Consider the following 25,815-nt stretch of genomic DNA (forward strand, 5'->3'; position numbering starts at 1 on the left):
AGAGATGAAGAGAGGAATGGTTCTTGCCAGCATTTGGTTTCGTTAGCTCCCAGGGCACCTACGTATTCTCACGTTGATACCATCACCACTAAAATGATTAGACAATAGTGCATGGGCTGACTCCATAAAAGAGAGGAAAGTCTCAAGGCTGTTGTTAGCAGTAGATACTCAATCCAAATATGTGGTATCATTAAATAGAAATCTCACCTGAAAGAAAGCTTGTCCCCGTAAAAATGGGAAAATCCTTAGGTCAAATTAGAAACAGCCCTTCAGAGTATAATGTTGGGTTGCTGGGAGCAAGGTTCACATTAACTTTTTTTTAAGTAAGGGTCTTCCTCTATTGCCCCCACACTGGGGTGCAGTGGTGCAATGGTGCAGTCTCTGATCAATGCAACCTCTGCCAGCTGGGCTCAAGTGATCCTTCGGCCTCAGCCACCAGAGTAGCTGGGACTACAGGCACTCACTACCATGCCCAGCTAATTTTTGTGTTTTTGTAGAGGTAGGGTTTCACCATGTTGCCCAGGCTGGCTACGATCTCGGCTCACTGCAGCCTTGACCTCCTGGCTCAAGTGATCCACCTACCTTGGCCTCCCAAAGTGTTGGGATTACAGGCATGAGCCACCATGCCGAGCCTTCAGACTGCTTTAATTAACCTGTTTGATCCTGATCTCAAGCAGTGTGCCCATCCCTGCTTCCCAAAGTGCAGGGATTATAGGCATGAGCCACCATGCCCGGCCCACATTAACTGTTTGAGTTCTGAAGGAAAACCAGTTTGTTTTAGATAATTTATCTGAGTATATGCTCTGTGAAGCTTTAGGATGAAAGCAAACACTGGAGTACACAAAAGAAAAGTCTTACAAATCTCTCCATTTTATGTTTAAAGAAAGAGGTTGAAGTAACTTGTTTTAAGTGTATAAATGTGTGACATATATAGGGAGATTTGTCCATGGGTAGGCAATTCTAGTGATTCTTTTAAGGGTTCCTGATTCTATCCTGTTAAATTGGTAGTTGACTCTGGGTCTTACTTTGGTGTCCAGGCTGAAGAGCAGTCACATGACCTCGACTCACTGCAGCCTTGACCTCCTGGCTCAAGTGATCCTCCCACCTCAGCTTCCGCAGTAGTTGGGACCACAGGTGTGAACCACTACACCCAGCTAATTTTTGTGTATGTGATTTTTTTGGTGTGTTTGTTTGTTTGTAGAAATGGGGTTTGGCTGTGTTGTACAGGCTTATCTCGAACTCCTAGGCTCAAGTGATCCACCTACCTCAGCCTCCCAAAGTGTTGGAATTACAAGCACGTGCCACCTTGCCCAGCCTCCAAACTGCTTTAATTAACCTGTTAGATTTTTATATCTTGTAGATGGTACAAATAATGATCATGTGTGCTAGTCAAAAATTCTTAATATAAATAAATACAAAAATAGAAATCGGTGGCAGTCAAAAGTATTTTTAGGAATTTTAAATTATCAATTTTATAGATGTGTTTCTTTTATTTTTTTAAGCAAGCAACTGGATGTCTAGCATAAACCTGGACATCTAAGTAAGGGATCTAGAAGTGGACAGTGGATAAAATCTGAGGTATAAAGGAGGCAGCACAAAATAATTTTTCTCTGCTGTCTTAACCGGCCTAGCATATCAGTTTTACTCAGTTTTTTAAAACTCGTTAAGAAAACTTGGCTTATACCATCATCTTTGCTGCAATCCTGGTAACAGACAAGGATTGGTGCTTTATGACAGCAGTGTTGGGACTGGAAGCCCAGTTCTGCCTCTGATTAGCAGTATGGCCTTGGAGATATGGTTTGACTTCTCCTGGCCTCAGGTTTCCTGAAAAATGAGGAGTTGCATTACATCAGTGTTTCTCAGCATTTTCAAAGCCAAGCTCCCTTTGTTAAAAATTCAAGTATGCCCCCACCTCTGCTTCCCATCCTGCCATCTCCCAAGATTTCCTTATACTTCCAGTGGATAATATTGGCATTTATGATCCCTCATGCCCCTCCCACCTCTAGCATTTCATTATTCTGAGCAGATACTGGATTTGATATAAATGGAACAAAGGTTTTCATCTCATTTTGTGAACAGATGCAGTTTGCCTCTCCTTAAAGGTAGAAGGGGACCCTTCCCAAATTCGTCCACACAGGCAAAGAGTCCTGCCTTGTGCATGGGCAAAATGTGGAAGCATGTGTTAGAAATACAGAAACTTGACCCCACCCCTAATGGCTGAGTCAGAATCTGCATTTTAACAGCGCAGGTGCATCACATGCACAGCAGTTGAGAAATGCGGTCAGCCACTGTTTTTTAACCTGTAGGTGGCAATATTAATGGGAAGTGTCAGTTTAGTGGGTTACAACCAGCATGTATTTGTCTTTTAATGAAATATACTAGAAAAGATGACATTAGGGTACATTGCATTAGGTAAAGGAAAATATTGTTTCACAATATGTATGTTTCAGTTTTATATGTCTGTGCCTATTTATGTAAACAGGATGGAAAGATCAGGCAAAAAGTTAATTTCTGAGGTGGATCTCAGACAAAAATGTTAAAAAACCTGGAAAGCCACAGTCTCAGGCATTTTATACCGTAGAGACAGCCATCCTTTTCCTCTGCTTTATTTACGTAGACAAACATGACCATTCATACACACAAACATCACACAGAAATACACAGATTGGCCAGGCCTAGAGTATCTCATGGCTATAATCTCAGCACTTTGAGAGGCTGAGGCAGGAGGATCTTTTGAAGCTGGGTTCAAGAGCAGCCTAGGCAACACAGGCAATAAAGTGAGATCCAGTCTCTACAAAAATAGTTTTTTGTTTTTTTTTTTTTAATTAGCCAGACGTGATGGCATGCTCCTGTAGTCCCAGCTACGTGGGAGGCTGTGGCAGGAGAATCACTTGAGCCCAGGAGTTCGAGGGTGTGGTGAGCTGTGATTGCACTACTGCATTCCAGCCGATGTGGTAGAGCAAGACTCTTGTCTCAAAAAAAATAAAATAAAATAAAAAAGAAATACATAGACTGATACATATAATTGAAGAGCTGTTCTAGTATCACTCACTTTCTCTAACTATTCATGTCAGATGTAAGCTACTAGATTTTACCATGAGAAAGAAACCAATGTAGACATTGTCGAGTTATATTAATTAAAAATTTTCTCATTGATGTTTATGTAAGAAATTACAACATTGTCAGATAAGATTTTATGTTTTTAGGTTATTATGGGGAGATTGCAAATACTTGCTCAGTTTCCTGTAAGTACAGATAATGCCTTTTTCTCTAGGGGCTAAATTGTGAAACCCACAGTACTGCAAGGTCATTCACATGTCCCTCTGCATCTAAGAATAAGTAAATAAGTTGGTTTTGTGGGAGTATTTTTTTTTTTTGTAAGCTTACTCATGTAAGTTTTCTAACTTAATATTTAGTTAATCACGTTATAATACTTTCAGTGTTTATTTAATGTGGAGAAAGTATATTTTAGAATGGGTGTTTTCCACCCTGAGGACTTTACAATCTCAGCGATCATTCATTGCTTACAAGAAGTACTAAGATACAGACTGTACTGTAGATAGACTTTTAAAAACAGCTGTGAGGAAGTTGTCAGCCCTGGAATCCTAACTCTACTGGGGTGAGGCAGGAAATGCATTGCAGAGGTATTCTGAACTGTCATGATAAAAGTAATGTTTCACTTCCCCTAGGAAGTTTTCTTTTTTTTTTCCACTTCAGTAAAAAGTAAAGGAAGAGATTGACCTTGTTCCCTTTGCAAGGCTCTGTGTTGAGGAAGAAAACTGGCATGGATCTGGAAATTGGAGGAGGAGGAAAACACTGCACACCTGCAATCAGAATTCAGAAGAATAATTAATTTTGCACCTGAAGTTGGGTGGGATTTTGTGTTTACCGAGTTTTAATTGCTGTTTGTTTGGGCTGCAATTTATTTATTGTTTTGAATTTTCTTTTAAAGTGGTTTTGGAGCCATTACAGAGTCTTTTTATAGACAAGAGATTGAATAGAATGTGAAATTAACTCTTTGTACTGATTACACGTTGAAACACAAAGATGACAGGGTACTAAGTAACACAGAGTAAATCTGAGTTATTACGGTTATTTTAGCTATAATGTGGTTTCCACCTTAAGGATATTCTGGTTTGGGGAGCTCTTAAGATTACTTTTTGGTTTACATTTGTTCCTTGAGGCTTCAGTTGTTGTTTTAGTATAGCTTACATATTTGGAAGGTTTTCTTAGAACCACTTATGACTAAGTCGGGAATCCATGCTGGCCTAAGGGGTATAGGAAAATGGTGCTGCAGTGTGATGTCTGCTGGTCTTAAGTTGCACCATGTCACAGAAGTTGGCCTTGGAGTCTGCCAGTTTAACCTCTTGCTCCATTTCTCTGGCAATTTGGCAGACGTGGGAGAGTACTCAAGGGCCTGACTGGGTTGCATTTTGGTATGTCTTAGTTCGAGATGACACCGTCCTGCACTATCCACAATTTTAGAGAATGGAAGGAAGCTTAGAAATCGTCCAGTTTAACGTGCTTATTTCACACATGAAGACCTGAGCCTTCCAGGGATAATACTCATTCCTGCACCTGGCCAATGCAAAACTTTAATCTGGATATTCTAACTCTCCCATTCAATAATTTTTTTTTATTATAAACATTCTTTTCATAGAAGGAAGGGAAGAGTTTTTCTATGTTTGCGTTCTCCAGAGCCATCTTCTTCACTTACTATGTTTAAATTCTTTTGAACATGTGAGACTCTGGTAATCTGTGATGTCATGTCCCCATTCCACCTTGCTTTCTAGGTTCTTTCTACTACCTTTCTAGTACCACCTCACTCCTACCCCAACATCAACTTGCGGGAGCTTCCTCTGAACCATCCAGGTTCGGTAACTCTCTGGCTGTTATGAAAAATGATCCTTCCAGTCTGTGTCTTTGTTGGTTGCTCCTCTCCTTACTCTACCCATCTTTCAGATTTGCCATTCCTTTTATTCTTTTTCTTTTCTTTTCTTTTCTTTTCTTTTTTGAGACAAGGTCTCGCTCTGTCACCCAGGCTGGAGTACAGTGGCATAGTCCCAGCTCACTGTAGCCTTGACCTGGGCTCAAGTGATCCTCCTGTCTTTTGAGTAGCTAGGACTACAGGCCTGCGCCACCAAATTTTTTTTGTAGATGGGGCCCTGCTATGTTATTAAGGTTGGTCTCAAACCCCTGGGCTCAAGTGATACTCCCACCTTGGCCTCCCAAAGTGCTGGGATTACAGACAGGAGTCACCACCCCTTTGATTCTTAATGACATGTCATTAATATTCAGCTCACTCAACCATCCACCCACTCTGTGAAACCTTCCTCAACCTTTTTGTCCCCTGCATTTTCATCCTCCCTCCTCTCTGATCTTCCCTTGGTTGAACTCTATTTTTAGAAACTGTACTGTACTACACCATTGTAAGCAATGCAATTAAGGGTAGCTAAGGCTGGGAACCCACTGTTAAAAGCTTTTCGTTTTTGATGAATGCATTCTCTGGCAAGGAAAGTTTGAAACCATTGCCTTAGGCTCCTTACTTTCTCTTTTGACCCTCTAGATTTCTGGTGATTAACTTAAATTTAATGTCTTCAGTCTGGTATCTTCATATCATCTTTAACTCCTTCACACACCCATACCCCTTATAAATGCTGTTACAAAGCTAGAAGGAACAAATTGCACAAGAACTCTTGTGTGTTTCCTGGCTCAGAGTTCTCAGTGGGCAACTTGGCCAGTCACTGGGGTGACTGGAGAACTTTTGGAGGAAATAGAGCAATCAGGCTGATTAGCATGCAGTAGCACAGAACCAACCCTTGAAAGATACTTGAATGATAAGGAATCTAGTGTCCGGATGGAATCTGGAAGGAAATCTCAGCCATGTTGTATTAAACAATGCAAGTCTTAACTTTAATTCTTTTGTCTGAAGCATAAGAAAATGATGTGTTATTCATGAACTTGGGTCAAGAGATTCGTATGTGGAAATTGTAGTTTTACGTGCAAGGATCAGCTTTGATGGATATTATGGAGAATTAATTGTGAAGCCTATGGAGAACTTTTATTTTTAGGTTTTATTTGAATCGTGAATATAACATGGGCCCCTCTTTTTTGACAGGCTTAATCCAACCCAAAATCATCATCATAATTATACTCTGTTGCTCAGTTACACAGTCTTGAGAAGCTGCAAGATTTCTTTTCCAAACAAGGAACAGTGAAGATATGAGAACCCAGTTTCATTAACTGATTAGCTATATGATTTTAAGTTTTGATATCCTTGTATCAAATAAGATTAATTGATTATTTCCCTTACTCCATGGTATGAATAAATGAGACACACTGGCTGTGTAAAGGGCCATTACTCTTCTTCATTAATCTAGTTGCTGTTTTTTAGCATCCTGGCCTCAGGCATTCCTTCCCTGACCTATCCCCAGGAGCAACTGCTTCCTGGCCAGTTTCTCGCTCTCTCCCATTCACCTCCCACGTTCAGTTTGGTTTTTCCAGTTCCCTGTGTCAGAACTTCTCTTTCTAGCCACCATTCCCAGCCCTCTTTCAGTCACTCAGATGGCAAAAAAGGAAACAAAGAAAATGTTTTGACTTGGTGATAACTGGCACATGTGGGTATCCCCCTCATTCCTGTTTGATAATTTCTTTACACTGTTAATCTTGAAAGATAATATTAATTTTTTTTAAAGATAGAATCTTTTATATCTTGAAAGCATACAGAGAGGAACCAGTGCATGGAAATGAATTTAGTAGACAGTGTCGTCATGTAGAACTCAGTTCATTTCAGGCTTGATCTTTTACTGTTTCCCTGTGAAAATGATAATGTACTGTAAACTTCTGACTGTGCCCAGGGGGCAACTGTAGTGATTATTTTTCTTCTGGATAAAGGAAATCGTTGATGTATTAAACCAACCTGCTGTTTGGGATAGTGGTGGTGGTTGTGGTGCTGGTGGTAGGAGTAGAGGCAACAGATGGGAATGATAACATTCTTAAACTATAAGGATGAAAACTTTAAAGAAGTGGTGGTCATGGTGGTGGTGGTGGTGAAGAAAATTAAAGGGCAGGTCCTAGCTTTTCGCTAGAATTCTTAGAGAAGTGGCTAAGTAAGGTCGGGGTGAGAAGAGGAGGACTCCTTCAGCTCTAAGATTGGACCAATCACTGTTCTCTAGCCTATTAGTAATAGGAAGGAAGTGAGACAATAGAATTTTAAATGGCAAGTTTTTGTTTTAAAATTATCTTTGCTGCATAGAAATCTACAACAATGTACGTGATTATTAATGTATTTTAGTTCACACAGGGTTAATTTTGCAAATGACCTTTAGATTTGTATTTCTAGAGGAGAGACTATTTCTTCTCTTTAGGGCCTGATGTGATAGACAGGGAGATAGTATTGCTCTATGTATAGTTGCCCTGTGCCTGTTGTTGATCCTTTTAGTTTAGGAGGCCCAGTGGGACTTCTGACTGGATGGAGACATCAGTGTTGTCCATGCAGGAAGTGCTCCCTAATTGCTCTCCATAGAGGAAGTCCTCCCTGAGTGCTGCCCACACAGGATGTGCTCTCTGAGTGCTGTCCATACAGGAAGTTCACCCTGAGTGCTGATGAGCGCTCTTCGGGTGGTACCAAACCACTTGTGTGGGAAAGGCTGAGGGTCTGCTAATACAACCACCCCGTTTATTCATGAATGACTTTGTTTTCTATCCATTTTGGCATGCAAATTAAGCCCAAATAAATATTATCGAGAAAGTGGAATTAGCTTGTTTCCTTTGCCCTGGGAGAAACAAGAATGTAGTTTACCTGACCTGCTAATGGGAAAAATTAGGCTACAGAAAGCTTAGCGACTACTAGGCTCTTTTGGGATGGGTGGGTACTTAGCTGTGGTTATCCAGCCACCAGGTCCCCTAATTAGATTGAATGTGTGTAAATAGTTGTGAGCTTTGTCCAAAGAGGATCTTTTCAAGTTCCAAGGCAGCTTAGGGTTTGAGAGGCAAAATGTAAAAGGACTATCAGTGATGAAAATGAGTGATGAACTGGGTAAAATATTTCCCTTTAGGTCCCTTTGTAAGGTTTTTAAAATTTTGTTGAAGTTTATCATTTGTCCTGCCAAGACACATACTCTAACTACAAAGTGTATTGCTTTAAACTTCTCAGAGTTCCGAAGTTGTAGTTAAAGACTTAATCAGTATTTGCATTTTAATCTATGAGTGAGGGTTTAATTTTTCACAGTTTAAAGTCATGTCATCTTAAAATATTGACTAACGGTCAGCAGTAATATGCTGAAGCTTTCAAAAGTTGTTTTTAGAATTTATTCTTTAATGAAACGATTTATAAAGTAGAATTTTTAAAACCAATTGTTTTAAGAGCTAATCTTTTTTTTTTTTTTAACACTATCAAGTTGTTAACTTAAAGGCACCTTTTCCTTTTTAAAAAACATATCTGCCAATGGTATTATCACATTTCAGAGAAGCTTGAATTTTGTAATCAGCAAAAGTGATGGGCACAGAACATGAAAGAATACAAATAGGACATTCAGGATGTAGAAAGTGTTTTGGGGTGCCACTTAGAGTACTGTTTGAAGGTTCTGGCTTTGTTTTCTAGCAGACCTGGGTTCAAATTCTAGACCTTCCACCTTCTAAATGTGTATGGCCTTGGCAATTGCCTAACCTTTCTTGAGACTCAGTTTCCTAACCTGTAAAATCAGAGAACAATAATCTATCTGCCTGTCTGATTGAATTAAGTACGGTAATGTATATAAAGTACTCAGCAGAGTCTCTGGCGTAGTCAACCTGTAATATATCCTACTGTTAAAATGGTTATTAACTCATTCTGAATAGTCAGGAGTAAACAGTTTTTTTGTATTTGAATTTTCGTTTTTGAACATGTATCTAGTGTTTAATCAAGATACTTTTATTTCGGTGACTTCTAAAAACTTAATCTTTGGCTTAGAAATTTCTGCACCAGAAAAATAAAAATTGACAACCTAGAATAATTCAGGGCTTCTCTCTTTCAGTTTTCTTTCTCTGTCTTCAGTAAGCCCCAAGAAAGAATTGATTTGGGAATAAAAATTGAATTTGAACTTTGTTCTATATAGGATTCACCAGAGGCTAGTAGTCCTTATTGGGTACATTTAGGAACCCCCTTCTTCTACCTGGCATCAGATGTTGGGAGATTTTATTCCCTCACAGGGCAAACTTACAGTGGCAGCGGGGAGGCACAGGTTGTATCTGCTTCCCACAGTAGGAAAATACTACTGTAGTAAATATGGATGCCTGTCAAACATATATTAAACCAGCTATATAAATTCAGTCATGTAAATCATAGCTCTATTTTTGCCAAAAATGAATACATAAATAAAAACCTGTGACTTGCATGTCTAAATTATCTCCAAATAAGTCATACCTCCGAATGTTTCTTTAATTATACAAGTGCATGCCTGCCACTCCCATTCCACTCCTGGCAAAATCAAAGGTTCAAGTGAATCCAGCCTTGGAATGCAGTCTTTAAAACGCCCAATGGTTCATTTGCTTCTGTGTTGATGTAATCCCACTAAGAGGTAGGGGGCAGGCCTGATCCATAGCTTCTTGCTGACTTTTCCAAGTCTCATCCCAGATGACCACATTTCATTGCCCAACAGCTGCAGTAAACATACTGGATCCTACTGTGAAAACAGTGTGGCTGCTGTCAGGAATGGTTTCTGAGACACTACTCAAGGGAGGTTGAAGAGAAAATTCAGTCCTGTCTAGCTCTGATAACTACATTTCTCTGTGTCAATCAAAGGCTTGGGACAGGGAGGCTCGTGTGTGAGCTACTTTCCAATCCCTCTGTTCTCACTGATGTGAAAAATAGAGGAGGGTTGGATGGCAGGTAGCAACTGAGTGACTTCAGAGAAGGAGCACAGACTTTGTGGGGCGTGGCCAGTGCTCTGAGGTGCCACCTGTGGCAGAGCACGTGATAGAGTTTGGTCTTAGTTTTATATCTAGAAAGCAAAGTTATTAGCCCCTAGAGAAAAACCGGTGGCTTGGGGAAAGGATATGAGTTCAGCTGGTCATTAAGGGCATGAATCAAATAGATTTGGTAGGATGTGATCTCAGGATGCTTAATTTAGGGGTTAAGCTGTACTTATGTTCCCAGTTCAAGTTCAGCTTTCAGTGAATAGCATTTCTGTGTTGACTATTATTGACCCTAGCCACTCTCCTTCTAAAAGAGAATCTCCTTAAATAAATTGGTGTTTGGACTCAGATGATACCTTAGCAAGGAACGTGGGCAGTGGGAGGAAGAATCTGAAAGATACAGGGCCAGAAGAAATGGTAACATATTTAAATAATTGGGGCTGAGTGTGGTAGCTCATGCCTGTAATCCCAGCAATTTGGGAAACCGAGGCGGGCAGATCACCTGGGGTCCGGAGTTTGAGACCAGCCAGGTCAACATGGTCAAACCCCGTCTCTACTAAAAATACAAACATTAGCCGGGCATGGTAGTGCACGCCTGTAATTCCAGCTACTCAGGAGACTGAAGCAGGAGAATTGCTGGAACCCAGGAAGCAGAGAGTTGCAGTGAGCTGAGATAACGCCACTGCACTGTAGCCTGGGGGACAGAGCGAGACTCCATCTCAAAAAATAAAAAATAAAAATAAATTAATGAGATCACCACATATTGGGATATTATGGAATTAGGATGACCATGACAGAAGCTGGGTACAAAATTAGGAATCTGTAGTGGCCAACAGAGGTTGCTGATGAGGCAAATGAGGGTATGTTTATTGCAGGGGGTCTTGTTTAGAGCTTTCCACTGTGAGATTTGATTTGTCTTCAATAGACATGTCTGACTTTCTTGTTTGTGCTGGTAAAAATCAGTCCATGAGATTTGAACCTTTTGTTGATTGTCTAGTGACTATTTAATTTTGAATGTTCAAACTATTCATATGAGTGATGTCCTTAAGTTAGTATAGTATATTTATTTATTTTGAGATGGAATTTCACTCTTATTGCCCGGGCTGTAGTGCAATGGCATGATCTCGGCTCACCACAACCTCCACCTCCCAGGTCCAGCGATTCTCCTGCCTCAGCCTCCCGAGTCTCTGGGATTACAGGCATGCTCCACCATACTCAGCTAATTTTGTATTTTCACTAGAGCCAGGGTTTCTCAGTGTTGATCAGGCTGTTTTTGAACTTCCAACCTCAGGTGATCTTCCTGCCTAAGCCTCCCAAAGTGCTGGGATTACAGGCATGCTCCACCATACCCAGCTAATTTTGTATTTTTACTAGAGATGGGGTTTTTCAATGTTGGTCAGGCTGTTCTTGAACTTCCAACCTCAGGTGATCTTCCTGCCTCAGCCTCCCAAAGTGCTGGGATTACAGGCGTGAGCCACCGCGCCCGGCTGTACAGTATGTTTATTATTTAGAAAATGTGAGGTGAAAAAAGTCCCTGTCCTGTTGTGAAATTGCTGCATGTTTGCTGTGAGGACACTTGGGATTGTGTGCCCTTTCATCTCAAGCTGGGCCACTTCCTCAAAGTCATGTGTGTGGGACTGGGTCAGAGAACTGTGATTTCTTTCTATTGGTGCATGGAGAATTATCTGGTGTGAGTATAATTTCAGACATTCTTCCTAGGTGGCTGCCGACTGTAAAACCACACTGAGCCCTTTGGTTATAGGCTTTGCAAGAGTTGTGATGGGTGCTGCAAGCTGGGAAGGTTTCCAGCTTTGACAGCATTCTCACAGGAGTTAAGTTTCACAAGGTTAGCCAGAGCAAAAGGCAGCCTGCCTGGGAATCTTACCCAGATGTCTCAGTGAAGTCCTGTGCCTATCTTAGAACTAGGTGAGATCGTCCTTTTTGGAGGATCTGGATTAAAATCTTAACTTTCTTATACTTCAGGAGTAATTTTTTTTGACGAGTCATCCTAATAAAATTATAAGCAACTTTCAATCAAATGTTCTTCAGAATTTGAAAACCTTTTCAAAAGTCTAGTGATTTCTGAATTACTGTATATTAAGATGGTATCATCTTAACTTCATGCATGTTGTGAGTCTCAGTAGATGTGTTCCTGAAAATACGTGAATAAATTAATGTAACACAAATTTAGTCACTTTTAAGGGGCACACAGAGAACTTTTACTGAGTAAAACCCTTTTATCAATTTCATGTTGAAGAAGAGGGCTTTTTAAAAATAGCACGAACAGTTCTTTTTTAAAATGTGAATTAAAATTTATACCTCAAAGTAGCTTAAGGTAATCTGTATTGAAATCTTGGTAACTTCATTTTATTTGGGAGATCATACAGCCTCTAAATGGTGTCAGTCTCCTAATGCTAGCATACTAAGGCTTCTCATCCTTGTTTTTCAGCAGTCTCTGGTCCCAGCCCACCCCATGGCCCCTCCCAGTCCCAGCACCACCAGCAGTAATAACAACAGTAGCAGCAGTAGCAACTCAGGTTGGGATCAGCTCAGCAAAACAAACCTCTATATCCGAGGACTGCCTCCCCACACCACCGACCAGGACCTGGTGAAGCTCTGTCAACCGTAAGTAGCAGTTGTTTTTGTTATTTTAGCTGCTCAGTATTTTCTTGATCGTATTATAGAGTGATATATACTGCATTATAAGAGAAGTTTATAGGAGGTATCTGTGGACTCTCAGTATCGCAACAATAAAATGGGTTTCAAGTGTCAACTTCTTGAATACTTATTCAGTCAATATTAACATCATCAGACTGGCTACATATCAAAATGAATTGGAGCATTTTCTTAATAGAATTTGACTTTATGGGCATGTGAAAAGTAAAATATGGATTTTTGGAAAAAATGTATGGCTAGATTTTTTTTTTTAAGTTGTCATTTTTTTGTGGATGCACCTCTGCGGGCCTGTCTATCCTATGAGAGGAACTTTAGCTGTCATTGTAAGAAAGGTTGTTAACCATCTTACCTCATCCTGAATATAAGCTCTTAATTCCAGCTGGGACCATATTAGTCTGTTCCCATTAGCTTCCATAGTTTTGTGGTCTGGGTTGTTCAACCTCGTCTCTTAAGGAATAAGAACTCAATTCTACCCATTCAGTGTGTTATGAAGAAATGTGTTCATGTGCATAAAGTTCCAAAGTAAATTTGCATTATATGCTAATGTCAATGAATAGCAAATTTGCATTATATGCTAATGTTGTCAATGAATAGAATATAAATGTACTGCTTTGCTGCAATTACATTAACTCACTAAGAAAGCACTAATTTAAAAGAAGCAGCCAGAAGCACTGTATAGTGCAAAGATTATTGTGTAAGGACTGAAAGCATCAAATTGCATCAAGCTATAAAAGCCTACACATATAACAGCACTTTTTATTTATTCTAAGACAATAATGGTCCCTTATAAAGATAATTTCGCATAACTGCAGTAGAAAACTTTTGCTAGAGGATGTTTCCTATTCCCTGAATTTCAAAACATCTGACTGATAACGTCTCATTTCTTTTGTCGTGTGTAAAATCCAGATTCATTACTTTTTTTTTTTTAAGAAAAAAAAAAATTAAAAGCTAACTTGGTCAGTTATTTCCTAACTGGAACTAAAAGTAACATCTGACCTTCCATGGTTGGGGGAGGGGATGATGGTTGTTTTGCTGTCTTTTGTTTTGAAAGAGAAGGGTTGGGACAGTAGGTGGTGGCTCTTTAAGATCTGGAGAGCTTTCTAGAAGGCAGTCCCCTCTCAGCACTCTCCCTGTGTCTTATCTGTGTCCCCGTTTTTGACCAGCCCTTGTGGACTTCGACTCCAATCCCTGGCTTTTGGGGCAGTGAAATAATGTACTGCACTAGGGACTGCTGTCTAGCAAGCCCAGCTCTTGGGGTTTGTCATTGCTGGCTGGAGGCAGAGGGAACCCTGCCAGGCATGCCCTGCCCTATTGCAGCTGTTCAAGACCACAAATAGGCCTTTTGCTATCTCCTCTGCTGCTGGCCTTTCAGTGGCGTCATACTATGTTTTTGCAGTGTAATTACAGGTAGATAGAGTGCCATAAAGTCTGAGGAACTAAAAATATGACTGTAAGAAACAAAAGAATGAAGCTAACTCTCAAATTCATGAGGTGTAAGAGAAGGGGAGAGGAATTCAAAAGACAAACTGTTCTCCAGCTAGCATTGAATTATGTAGGGTGAGTTTTGATGTCAAGGAGACAATTAACAATAAGATACTGGAGTAACACCATGTTTTATATATAATAAATAAGTACTTGAAAAATTGAACCAGTAATTTTTTTATTGAACCAAATCATATTCCAAATGTGGAAGAACATTTTATCATTTTTTTCTAGAATATTCACCCTTTTTGCTGTTCTCCTTGACGTATATGGATTTTCTTAACCTGTGTAAACATTATTCTCCTTGCTGTTATCAATAGCAGCAATAACGTTGCAACCCTCACTGTCTCCCATCACTTGCAAAGGAAGGCTCTTGTAAAATTCCAAGTTACTTACTGAAGTCTGATAATAGTCTTCTTGATATGTACCATACGAGGCAAAACATAATAATAGAGGACTCTATCTCAGAATTTGCTGGAAGCTTCATTCCATTTAATACAGAGAATGCGGAAAATACCAAATTTGATTTGCTGAGAGTTTCGTGTCTTAGAATGTAGAAAAAGCGCAAAAGAGCATCCCTGTTCTGGACTTAATTGTTTCCCATAAAGAAGAGCTAGTTGGTGGTATAGAAGTGACAAGAACCTTTTGGGAAAGTAACTCATCCTAGAGCTAAAAACCCAGTGTACATAATTAGAGATTTTAGAAAAGTAGGTATCAGAAACTTCTCAGAAAAAATAGATATAAATCCATACCTCTAAAAAAGAAAAGAAACACTTGAACTCAAACTTAGCACTATAATTATAAATTGACCTGATGAGGCTCAATTGGGAGGGAAATGAAGGAAACAAATGATTTGGCTCTCCAGGGGGCTTGGATATTTTAGAGAATTATTTAACAGAAAGATGGAGACAAGCCAGGAATGTTTATGATGGTGGCCCAATTCCACACAAACAGTGCATGAAATCCAAAGGCGAGTATTACATGAAGATTTTAAAAACTGAAGAGGAAAACAAAAAATATTTTTTAAAAACTGTGTTTGAAGTAGAACAGAAGTATGCTATAATGTTAGAGGAGGTTACAGTGGAGAAGCAACTGTGATGTTGAGATGACAGGGAAAGGCAACCCCACCCAGACTCAAAAAAGGGAGTCATGACCAACCTTGGAAAGTGTAGATCACCATGACTAAGAGGAGAAGGCATGTGGGTCAGGTGCTCAGACCAGGAGCCAACCAGCCTAAGTTCCTGACACAGGGTGGTGATGGTGGTAAGTCAGGTAATCTGAATTGAAAAGAGATAAATTTTCCAGAAGCATTTAATGGAAGACGTCAGCCATCTCTAGTTGACTTCTAAATTGTGAAACACATACAGAAAATCTTGGAACCTTGACTGCTGTAGGCTGCTGCAGCTTCGCTCCCTATGTTTATGAGGTTATCTGTTCACAAAGAATGTATCAGTATAGTTAACCAGCAAGTACTGGACATGGAACAATCCAGGTAACCCAAAGGATTCATCTGCTATCCCTTGGCTTAATTCTCTTCCTTCTCTGAAATCAAGCCAAACAAACACTATGCTCGACTCTGCTTATCTGTGTGGTATTTGTCATATAAATATTTGCCAGTGCAATATTTCTCTCATTCAGACTTCTCAGGCAGACTTTTTAGTTGGATGAATTGAGGGCTCCTGTTGCGTCCATTTTCTTGACATCTTAGCCATTTTTATTTTGCCTTCAGACTTTCAACTGAAACTGCACTAGCATCTTAAATATCCCCTTATTTTCCCTAGCTTTTTTTCACTCCCATCTCTCTCCTGCTCGACTCTCTGCCCTTCTGGTTTCTGTTTTCTTGGCTAGCTCCTCCGTAGCCCCATCCTCTGGTAGGGTGATTCTCCACTGTTTCTACTTTCCTGCACATTTTCCACTTGAATATTTTATTTTTACCTCAAGTTCAAAATATCCTCTCTCTCAACACTGTCACTTTTCCAAATTTACTTTTCTAAACATGAAGCTTTAGGAGTCAGTAGCTCCTTCCCTTTGTCCCTTAGTCACTAAGTTTTGTGGATTCTTCTTTGGCCCTTCTTCTTCCTTCTTCTCCCTGCCAGAAGAACAGGGTGACTCTCCCTCTCTGCAGTGTGACAGGAGAACCATTTGCTCTTCTGCTACCTCCCCTCTGGGGCCTCCCCTCCCTGCCTCAATTCAGCAAGACCAAGTCCAAACTCTCTCTGCCTCCTTTATGCTTGGACCACACCAGTAACTCTCCTCTTTATTTTTTAATTTTTACCTATTGCCAGCTCATAATCAGCATCTTACTTTCATAGGGTTCTGATCTCCAAGTGCCTGTTACATTACTTAGCCATATGTCTGTGACAGTGTGTGATGCTAGCAACGTATCTTCTTATACAGATTTGTCACCCGGACTACAAAAGAGTTGTAGTCAGGATTGCTAGGTTTGGTATCCCAGAGTTACCTCAAAGTTCTAGGCAAGTACTGAATTCTCAGTCAGACTGTAAAATAGGTCAAATAGTACTGTTATCAAAAATCGTGATAAGTATTAAATCAGATAATGTAAGTAAAAGAGCTGGCCCAGAACCTAGAACACAATTGTCACTGAACAAGTATTAGTATCCCGCGTTTCTTCCATCCTTGAAATTCTAACTACTAGAATAAGCTTAACTTATATTCAATTTTACATTTAAAACAAAGGAGGAAAACACCCCATCAGATTCTGATTTTAAAAGCTGAGAAAGCCAGGAAAGTAGCTTATGCTAACATAATCTCCAACCTCCTCTTTCTTGAGGCTTTTTTTGGGGGGTGGGGTGGGGAGGGAGGGCTACAGGCATACCTTGTTTTACTGTGCTTTGCAGATATTGCTTTTTAAAAAATGCAAATTGAAGGTTTGTAGCAACCCTGCATTGGGCAAGTCTTGGCATCATTTTTCCGATAGTGTATGCTCACATTATGTCTCTGCATCACATTTTGGTAATTTTTACAATATTTCAAACTTTTCCATCACTATTATGTCTTCTATGGTGATCTGTCATTAATGATCTTGGATGTTAATTGTTTTGAGGCACCACAAACCGTTCCTACATATGGCTTAATCATTAAATGTTGTGTGTGTGCTGACTGTTCCACTGACCGGTCATTCCCCTTTTTTCTTTCTCTCCTCCCTGTTCTCTGAGATACAAAAATATTGAAATTAGGCCAAATAATAACTCTACAGTGGCCTCTAAGTGTTCAAGTGAAAGAAAGAATCTCCCATCTCTCACTTTAAATTAAAAGCTTTTAAAGTCAAAATTAAGCTTAGTGAGAAGGGCATGCCAAAAGCCAAGTGAAAGCTAGGCCTGTTGCACCAAACAGTTAGCCAGGTTGTGAATGCAAAAGAAAAGGTGAAGGAAATTCAAAGTGCCACTCCAATGAAAAAATGAGTAAGAAAGCAAAACATCGTTATTGCTGATGTGGAGAAAATTTGAGTGGTCCGAATTGAAGATCAAACCAGCTACAACATTCCCTTAAGCCAAAACCTAATCTAGAGCAAGACTCTAATTCTTCAACACTGTGAAGGCTGAGAGAAGTGAGAACACTGTAGAAGAAAAATTTGAAGCTGGAAGAAGTTCATGAGGTTTAAGGAAAGAAGCCATCTCTATAATGTAAAAGTGCAAGAGGAAACAGCAGGTGCTATTGGAGAAACTGCAGCAAGTTATCCAGAAGATCCAGCTAATCATTGATGAAGATCGTTGATGAAGGTGGCTACATCAAACAGCAGATTCTTGATGCAGACAGTCCAGCCTTCTACTGGAAGAAGATGCCATCTAGGACTTTCATAGCTAGAGAGGAGAAGTTAATGCCTGGCTTCAAAACTCCAAAGGACAGACCAGTACTCTTATTAAAGCAAATGCAGCTGATGACTTCAAGTTGAAGCCAATGTCCATGTATCATTCCAAAAGTCCTGGCATCCTTAAGAATGATGCTAAATCTATTCTGCAGGTTCTCTGAAGTGGAACAGTAATGCCTGGATGACAGAACATCTGTTTACAGTGTGGTTTACTGAATATTTTAAGCCCACCATTGAGACATACTCAGAAAAAAAGATTCCTTTCAAAAGATTATTATTCATTGACAATGTACCTGGCTACCCAAGAGCTCTGATGGACAGGTACAGGAGATTAATGTTTTCATGCCTGGTAGCACATCTCTTCCATAGCCCAAGGATTAAGGGATCATTTCAACTTTGAATAATTTTTAAATTATTATTATATATTATAAGACTATAGTTGCCATAGATAGTGATTCCTTTGATGGATCTGGGTAAAGTAAATTGAAAACTTTTGGAAAGTATTCACCATTCTAGATGGCATTAAATTATGGTATATTCATGATTCATGAAAGGAGGTCAAAATATTAACACTAACAGGGGTTTAAGTTGATTCCAGTCTTCATAGATGACTTTGAGTGGTTCAAGACTTCAGTAAAGAAAGCAATGTGGAAACAGCTAGAGAATTAAAAGTGTAGAGCCTGAAGATGTGACTGAATTGTTGTATTCTCACAATAAAACGGGAACAGATGAGTTATTTCTTATGGATGAACAAAAAAAGTGGTTTCTGGAGATAGGATCTACTCTTGCTGAAAATACTGTGACCATTGTTGAAATGGTAACAAAGGTTTTAGAATATCACATAAACTCAGTTGATAAAGCAGTGGCAGGATTTGAGAAGATTGACTCTAGTTTTGAAAGAAGTTGTGTTGTGGGTACAATGCTGTCAAACAGCATTGCATGCTATAGAGAAATCTTGAGTGAAAAGAAGAGTCCATTGATGTGGCAATCTTCACTGCTGTCTTATTTAAAAATTGCCACAGCCACCGCAGCCTTCAGCCGCCACCACCCTGATCAGTCAGCAACCATCAGTATCAAGGCAAAATCCTCAACCAGCGAAAAGATTACGACTTAGGCTGAAAGCTCAGATGATAGTTAGCACTTTTTTGTAATAAAACATTTTTTAAGAGATGAGGGTCTCACTTTGTTCAGGCCTGGAGCACATGTTCTTCTCAAGCATGATCATAGTGCACTGCAGCCTTGAACTCCTGGGCTCAAGCGATTTTGCCTCAGCCTTCTGAGTAGCTGGAGTTACAGGTGTGCACCACTGTGCCTGGCTAATAAAGTATTCTTTAATTACGGTATGCACACCAGGGTTTTTTTTAGACATATGTTATTGTATACTTAATAAACTACAGTATAGTATAAACGTAACTTTAATAGATGCTTGGGAAACAGAAAAATCTGTTTGACTTGTTTTATTGCAATACTTGCTTTATGGCGGTGGTCTGGAACGGAACCAGCAATGTCTCTGAGATATCCCTGTGTTTGCAAAAGAATAGTTTCAGCCACATGGTACCCACCCCTGATTATTGCTCATCATAATTATTGCTGTGGCATGTAAAATATTCCATTATGTCCAGTTTTTTTTTAAAGATTTAAAAATAGCATGGGTGTGCAAGATTTGGTAATGACTCTCCCTGATTTGCAGTGGAGCAAATGTGTGAGAGTCTCTGTTGACCAAGGCTGGGTAGCTTAAAGGTTGCTGTGGTATTGACATCATATGAAGAGTTCTAGATAACTCAGTGTAGCAGTGTTAATGGAAAACCATTGACTTGATATTAAAACAAAATGAGGAAACACTACTCTTTCCGTCTTCTACAGACAGCCCTTCCATTATTCCTAAACCAATTCTTGATCAACCAGTCTTTCCCTTTCATTCAGTAAATTTCTAGTATGTTTTCAAGTGCAGTAAAACATAAAATTTTTATAAAAATGTGAAATTATATCTAGCTTATGATAGCTTGTTACTATTTAAAAGGAAATATTTTTGAAATGTAAACTGTTTCCCCATTTGTAATATACAATACATATTAATTTTCTGTCCCTTTGTTTTGTTTTCTCTGTAAGTTTTCCTTATGCTTTTGAACACAGCACAGATCTTAAAAGGTGAAACAGTAAAGCAAGATAGATTAGCAGAGAGACAGGGATAGTATTATCATCAATGTGGTATACTGGGAGAAGCCAGAAGAAGGCTAACCTTGATGTAAGGGAATTTGGTTAGTTTTCAGGAAGGAGATGAAATCTCAGTCTTAAAGGACAAGGACAGTTTTATGAAAGGTGAAAGCAATAGTGTCCACCAGGCATCAGGAAGTACCCAAGAGGTGTGAGAACTCTTGGATGTTTAAAAAGGCACAGAGAGGAGTTCTTGGTACAGAGCTGGCACTCGGCAGTTATTAGTTACCCAGGGCTCCCATGACAGGGCGTCAGTGGGTGTAAAGGAATATGAGGCTGGAGGTGTAGGATGGGGCATATTGTTAGCGTCTTGACTAATACACTTAATGCCAGTATTTTAGTTTGGAGTTTATTCTTTAGTTACAAACAGTTAGCTATTGGATTAGAAGAGTAGCATAATGAATCTCTCGGTTTTCTTTCCCGCTCTGATGCTAATTTTGACAAAAGGAAGAGGCTGGATTGGAGAAGGCCAGGACTGTCATAGATGAGAGGGAAGCTTCCAGTTGCATTAACTGGGAGAGAGCGCGCATGAAAGGCATCGACTCTTAGTGGTTCTCTCTTAGTCCCTAAACACCAGCTTTTCCTTGTGTTTCCCAGATTCGACCATGGTTTTATTTGTGTTATCTAGAAATGGGGCCCAGTGAACCACTTGCTTTTCTGAAACCACGAGCTAATTTGTTGAACACTGATTTTAAAGTGTTTTTTTTTTTTTGAAACAGAGTCTCACTCTGTTGCCTGGGCTGGAGTGCAGTGGCACAATCTCAGCTCACTGCAACCTCTGCCTCCCAGGTTGAAATGATTCTCTTGCCTCAACCTTCCGAGTAGCTGGGATTTAAAAGAATGTTTTAAGTTATTATAATGTCATAAGAAATGAGGGCAACTAACCGGAAAAGGACAACTTGAAATGGTTATATCCTTTATTTGTACATCTCCATTGAGTTCTATAACACTAAGATTTCTTAAGCAGTCCATCTTTAAAAAAAAAAAAAAGATGTTTTTTCTCCACCCTGAAATTAAATGATCATCCTTTTTATTACAAAAGGATTAGGGTACCTTTAGGGTAAAATTTGGAAGTGAAAGTATCCTAATTAATTGAATAGGTTTTTGATACTTAATCAGCTTTTACCCTGTTATGATGTTATCTTCAACATTTACTCTGAAAAGAGCAGTGGGCCCAGCCGACCTAGTGTTTTGAAATCCCCACATAAATAGGAAATCCTTCGGAATGTATAGAAATTACATGAAATAGGAGAGCCCTTATTTTCAATACAAAAGGATGATACTATGATGCAGTAGGAAAATCACTCCACTGAACAGGGACTCGGTTCTCACTTCAAAATTGAAGAGAGAATTTTGAGCCATTTGACTCAAAGTGACTCAGTCCAAAAAGTCTGAACATACCCTTCATTTATTTTAGAAGGAAAGACACACACATGCTCCACATGTATTCCACACAGGAGTGTTCAGATAGCTATGAAGATGTGACAGACATAAACCAAAAGTTTCATTGCCTACATTCAGCATCATTCTAAAGGAACATCTCTGAGTCTTAGAAATCTGAAGCTTTTCATGTAGGGTTAAATTAGAGGCTAATATAAGAAAATGGTTTATTTTTAAGATAAAATTTACCCTTCATGTGTTGTCTTCCAAGCAAATTGAAGAACTGTCTTACTGCTTGTAGTGATGATAATGGGTTAGGGTGTATTTAACTTATAAGCATTACAATAGAATACCCACAGATGATTTTTTCTTTGGTAGCTACTACATCTCAGGTAATTGAGATTGAGCATATTGAGCTTTATTACATTATACTGTAGTTGTTTGAATTTTCTAAATGGTTTTTAAAATGATATTTTTAAATGGGATTTTACAGGGTATGGAAATCTATATCTAGTGAATTTTTATTTCTTACATTTTTTTTGAGAGACAAGGAAAGAAAAATAAAAGTAAACAAAAACAGAGTTGTGGGCACATAGTTCTCTCATTAAGTGTGTCCTTTAAAAATTTTTTTTTTAAAGGCTAATCTTTATTGACTGGTAAAAAGTGTTTTAGTCTTCCCAAAAAGTGAAAATTGAGTTAAGATGATGAGTTTTTCATATTTAATTATAAAAAATGTATGCCGTTTTTGTTTCTGTTACTATTATATAGCTTCTTGTGCCCATTTAAAATTTTATTTTATAAAGCATAGGATTTCTTTTAATTTCCAAATGTTTTTGTTCCGTGAAACAACCCATTTTTATCCTCTCAAGTTCTTTCTTCATTGATCTAGAAGATTCTCCATATATAAAATATTAATAAAAGTAGTTTCTGGAACATGACTTGCTTCTGTTATTCCTAGCATAATAGGATGACACATAATAAATAACACAATGAGGACTTAGACCAAGGAACTTGAGCATTTTGCTGAAAAGTGCGATCTATATGATGCGCAGTTTAAAGAATTTGTCTCATCATTGTAAAAAGTAATGCCAGTCTGCTAAGTCGAAATGTGGAGTCCCTGATAGTAACTTAACTCTCTCATCATGGGCAGTATTCCAGTAAGATTCCATGTGGAAGAGTTTAACACATGATGCATTTGAGACTGAGCAAAATACAGAATCTTTGTGTTCTCCCCTGCCCCCAATAAATGGATACCAAAGCAAAGTTGAGAGCTCAAGAGCAATTTTGTAATTAACTGAATCTTCTTCCCATTCATCTCTTGGGTAAGCGAAATATAGAAACAATTTATTGTTCATGCTGGTTGTATCATTTTCTATTCTTGGTGTAGAAAAATTTTGGCATTTTAAGAAATACTTTATTTACAATACTTCTTTGACATACCAAGGTATAATCTGAAGACTTTTTGAAATCCCCAGATTTCACTGAAATAATGTTAGCATCACAAAAAAGAAAATCCCATGAAATAAACACCTGCTTCCCAAATAGAGAACCATCTTACTTACACCTCTGTGTGTACTTTCTTCAGTTTTATCATTAGAATTATCAGTCAGTTTGTTTTTTTAGGGGGTGGGCATTATCAGTCAGTTTGTTTTTTTAGGGGTGGGCAGTTTTCAAATATTAACATAGTGTTTAATCCCTTCTTGAATATTGCTGCATACACAATTAGAACAAAACCTTATTGAAATGTCGACCTTAGATGATGGGCTGTGCTTCTTCACTGGCTTCATGACCTGCTCCCCTCTGCTGAGACTATCCACAATTCAAATGTGTGCTGTTGCAATATTAAGGATAACTGCACATCAGGGAATTTTAGTATTACCATGAGTTGTTGAAACCTGAGATACTAATTATTACTAAGCACCTACTTTATACGTGCATTTGGTATTTTGACAAAAAAATCTCAGTAATGTCTATTTTCCACTTTATCCTCAGTATAAAAATCTGCTGGTAAGCATGAATATTTAGAAATGTACTCAATCTTCCTTACTGTCAGTTGACCTTTTACTTTAGGGTATTTTTTTGTTACTCCTAGGCATGATGAAGAGCCATTCTCTCTTCTAATGCCCAAATTCTGCATAAGCTCTTGGCAAGCCCATTTTAATATCAGCCTTAGCAGAAGTTAATTGGGGAGCCAGCACTGAACATAATTATCATAAACATAATTTTTTTTTAAATCACCCTTTCCTTCTCTGTGATTGAAGATAGTATTTACTTTACGTCCTTTCCTTGTTTCTTTACATGAGCCTTGGATCTCTGTAGCAGCTGCTTGGGGATGTTTAACCATAATGTGAAGTTACTGTCATCAGGAATAAAAGCCTCTGCAATCTTTATTTGGTAGTTGTGCTGGGTTTTATTTAGAATTTTCTTATTGGGTTACCGTTGAATCTCAAAAATTTATAACCTTTCTCTTTATCTTAATTCATAATAAATGCATGTGAAAAAAATTCTGACTAATGTGTAAACACTTAAATAACACTAGCAGCCAAAATCTGTCCAGTGCTTGCTGTCCCCCAGTGACTATGCCAAGTGTTTTATTATTTAGTCCTTAGAACAGTTTTATGAGCAATATTATCATCTCCAATTTTCTGTCTTAGTCTGTTTTCCACTGCTATAATAGAATAACACAGATTAGGTAATTTATAAAGGAATGAAGTTAATTCGGCTATGGCTCTGGAGGCAGGAAAATCCAAGAGCATGATGTCGGCATCAGGTGTGGGCCCTCTTGCTGCTTCATAACATGGAGGAAGAACAAAATGAAGTTGAAAGAGATTTATTTTCCTATTGCTCAGGATAATATAGCTGATAATGTTGGAATCAGAACTTAAGAATGGACAGTCTGACTTCAGAGCTCATCCTCTGATCTACTGTGCTTTCTGCCTCTCCAAATCTACCCTAAATCCCAGTTTATTAACTTTCTCTTCACCTCATCAGCACCCTTGTTTCTTCATCAGCACCACAAACTACAAAAGACTAATTAATTTCTCCAGGACCCTAAATGATATTCAGCCATGATAGATTTAACAAGATTTTATTAAATAAAGCACCTTTCTTTATGTCCACTTGAATAGGCAATAAAATTAAAAACTCAAAGGCAGGATTATAGAGGAGGAACCTGTCTTTCCTGACATCTAACAGAGTAGTCCATTTTAGCATAGTTGGTCGTATGAAACTCCACTCCTGGTTAGCTGTTTGATATGCAGCTCCCCAAGATTACACAGCATAGAGAAGTTATGTAACTTGTCACTTGCTAGATATCTGAGAGGGTTTGTGCATATATAATAAGAAACAATCTTTTAGGGGTCACTGTCTAACAAGTCCTAACACTGCTTTAGAAAATAATGGGTGTGTAAGAGCATTATAATTTTGCTATGAGTATAAATCTCTTTTTTTTTTGGTAGTTTTTATTTTTTTTAATTTCATTATTATACTTTTAAGTTCTGGGGTACATGTGCAGAATGCGAAGGTTTGTTACATAGGCATACATGTGCAATGGTGGTTTGCTGCATCCATCACCTCGTCATCTACATTAGGTATTTCTCCTATTGCTATTCCTCCCTAATCCCCCCACCCCCTGACAGGCCCTGGTGTGTGATGTTCCCCTCCCTGTGTCCATGTGTTCTAATCGTTCAACACCCACTTATGAGTAAGAAGATGTGGTGTTTGGTTTTCTGTTCTTGTGTCAATTTGCTGAGAATGATGATTTCCAGCTTCATCCATGTTCCTGCAAAGGACATGAATGCTATGAGTATAAATCTGATTAAAACATAAGATCAGGACACTTCTGGGGAGAAGTGAATGGTGAATACCATTTTTTATGTAATTTAACAAATATTTATTAGTATTATGCCAGTGATTTTTCTAGATACTGCACTGAGACATTTTCCACCTTTAAGGAGGTATAGAAAATGCACATAATGTACATTAGAATGTGGGAGATAGTGCTACTGAAATTACACAGTATAGGGAGTGGTTGCATGTAATGGGGGATATCAGACAAAGACTGTCATTTGAACGAGTCTTCAGAATGAACTGGGCAGCCCCACCCTGGCACTGGAGACAGGACTAGCTTGCCTGCCTACCCTGTCTGGTATTCACTGATGCCATATTGAGGGGGGAATCTTTTAACACCAGAGGAGGACTTGTACTTCACTGAGAAGGTAGATAATACATGCTGCCCCAAGGTTTGTCCCTGATGGAATGAGGGCCAGAGGGAAGGTGGAGAAAGAATGTGGTTCAAAGATGAGTATAAGAGTTGATTTAGTCTAAGAAACTGAGAATTT

General features: G+C 38.8%; 1 protein-coding gene across 7 annotated transcripts in view; it reads left to right on the forward strand.

The window, feature by feature from the left end:
* Positions 1–25,815, forward strand: part of RBMS1 (RNA binding motif single stranded interacting protein 1) — a 218,341-nt gene that overhangs the window by 107,940 nt on the left and 84,586 nt on the right. For 5 of the 7 annotated variants that reach the window (XM_039469811.2, XM_039469809.2, XM_039469806.2 and 2 more), the window contains exon 2: positions 12,344–12,519. In XM_039469811.2, coding sequence (XP_039325745.1) covers positions 12,344–12,519 — 176 coding nt within the window. The remainder of the gene's footprint in view (positions 1–12,343; positions 12,520–25,815) is intronic. The other 2 variants (XM_074399597.1, XM_039469808.2) reach the window with 1 other exon arrangement.

This window comes from Saimiri boliviensis, chromosome 5, assembly GCF_048565385.1.
Source record: "Saimiri boliviensis isolate mSaiBol1 chromosome 5, mSaiBol1.pri, whole genome shotgun sequence".
In the NCBI taxonomy this organism is placed as follows: Eukaryota; Metazoa; Chordata; class Mammalia; order Primates; family Cebidae; genus Saimiri; species Saimiri boliviensis.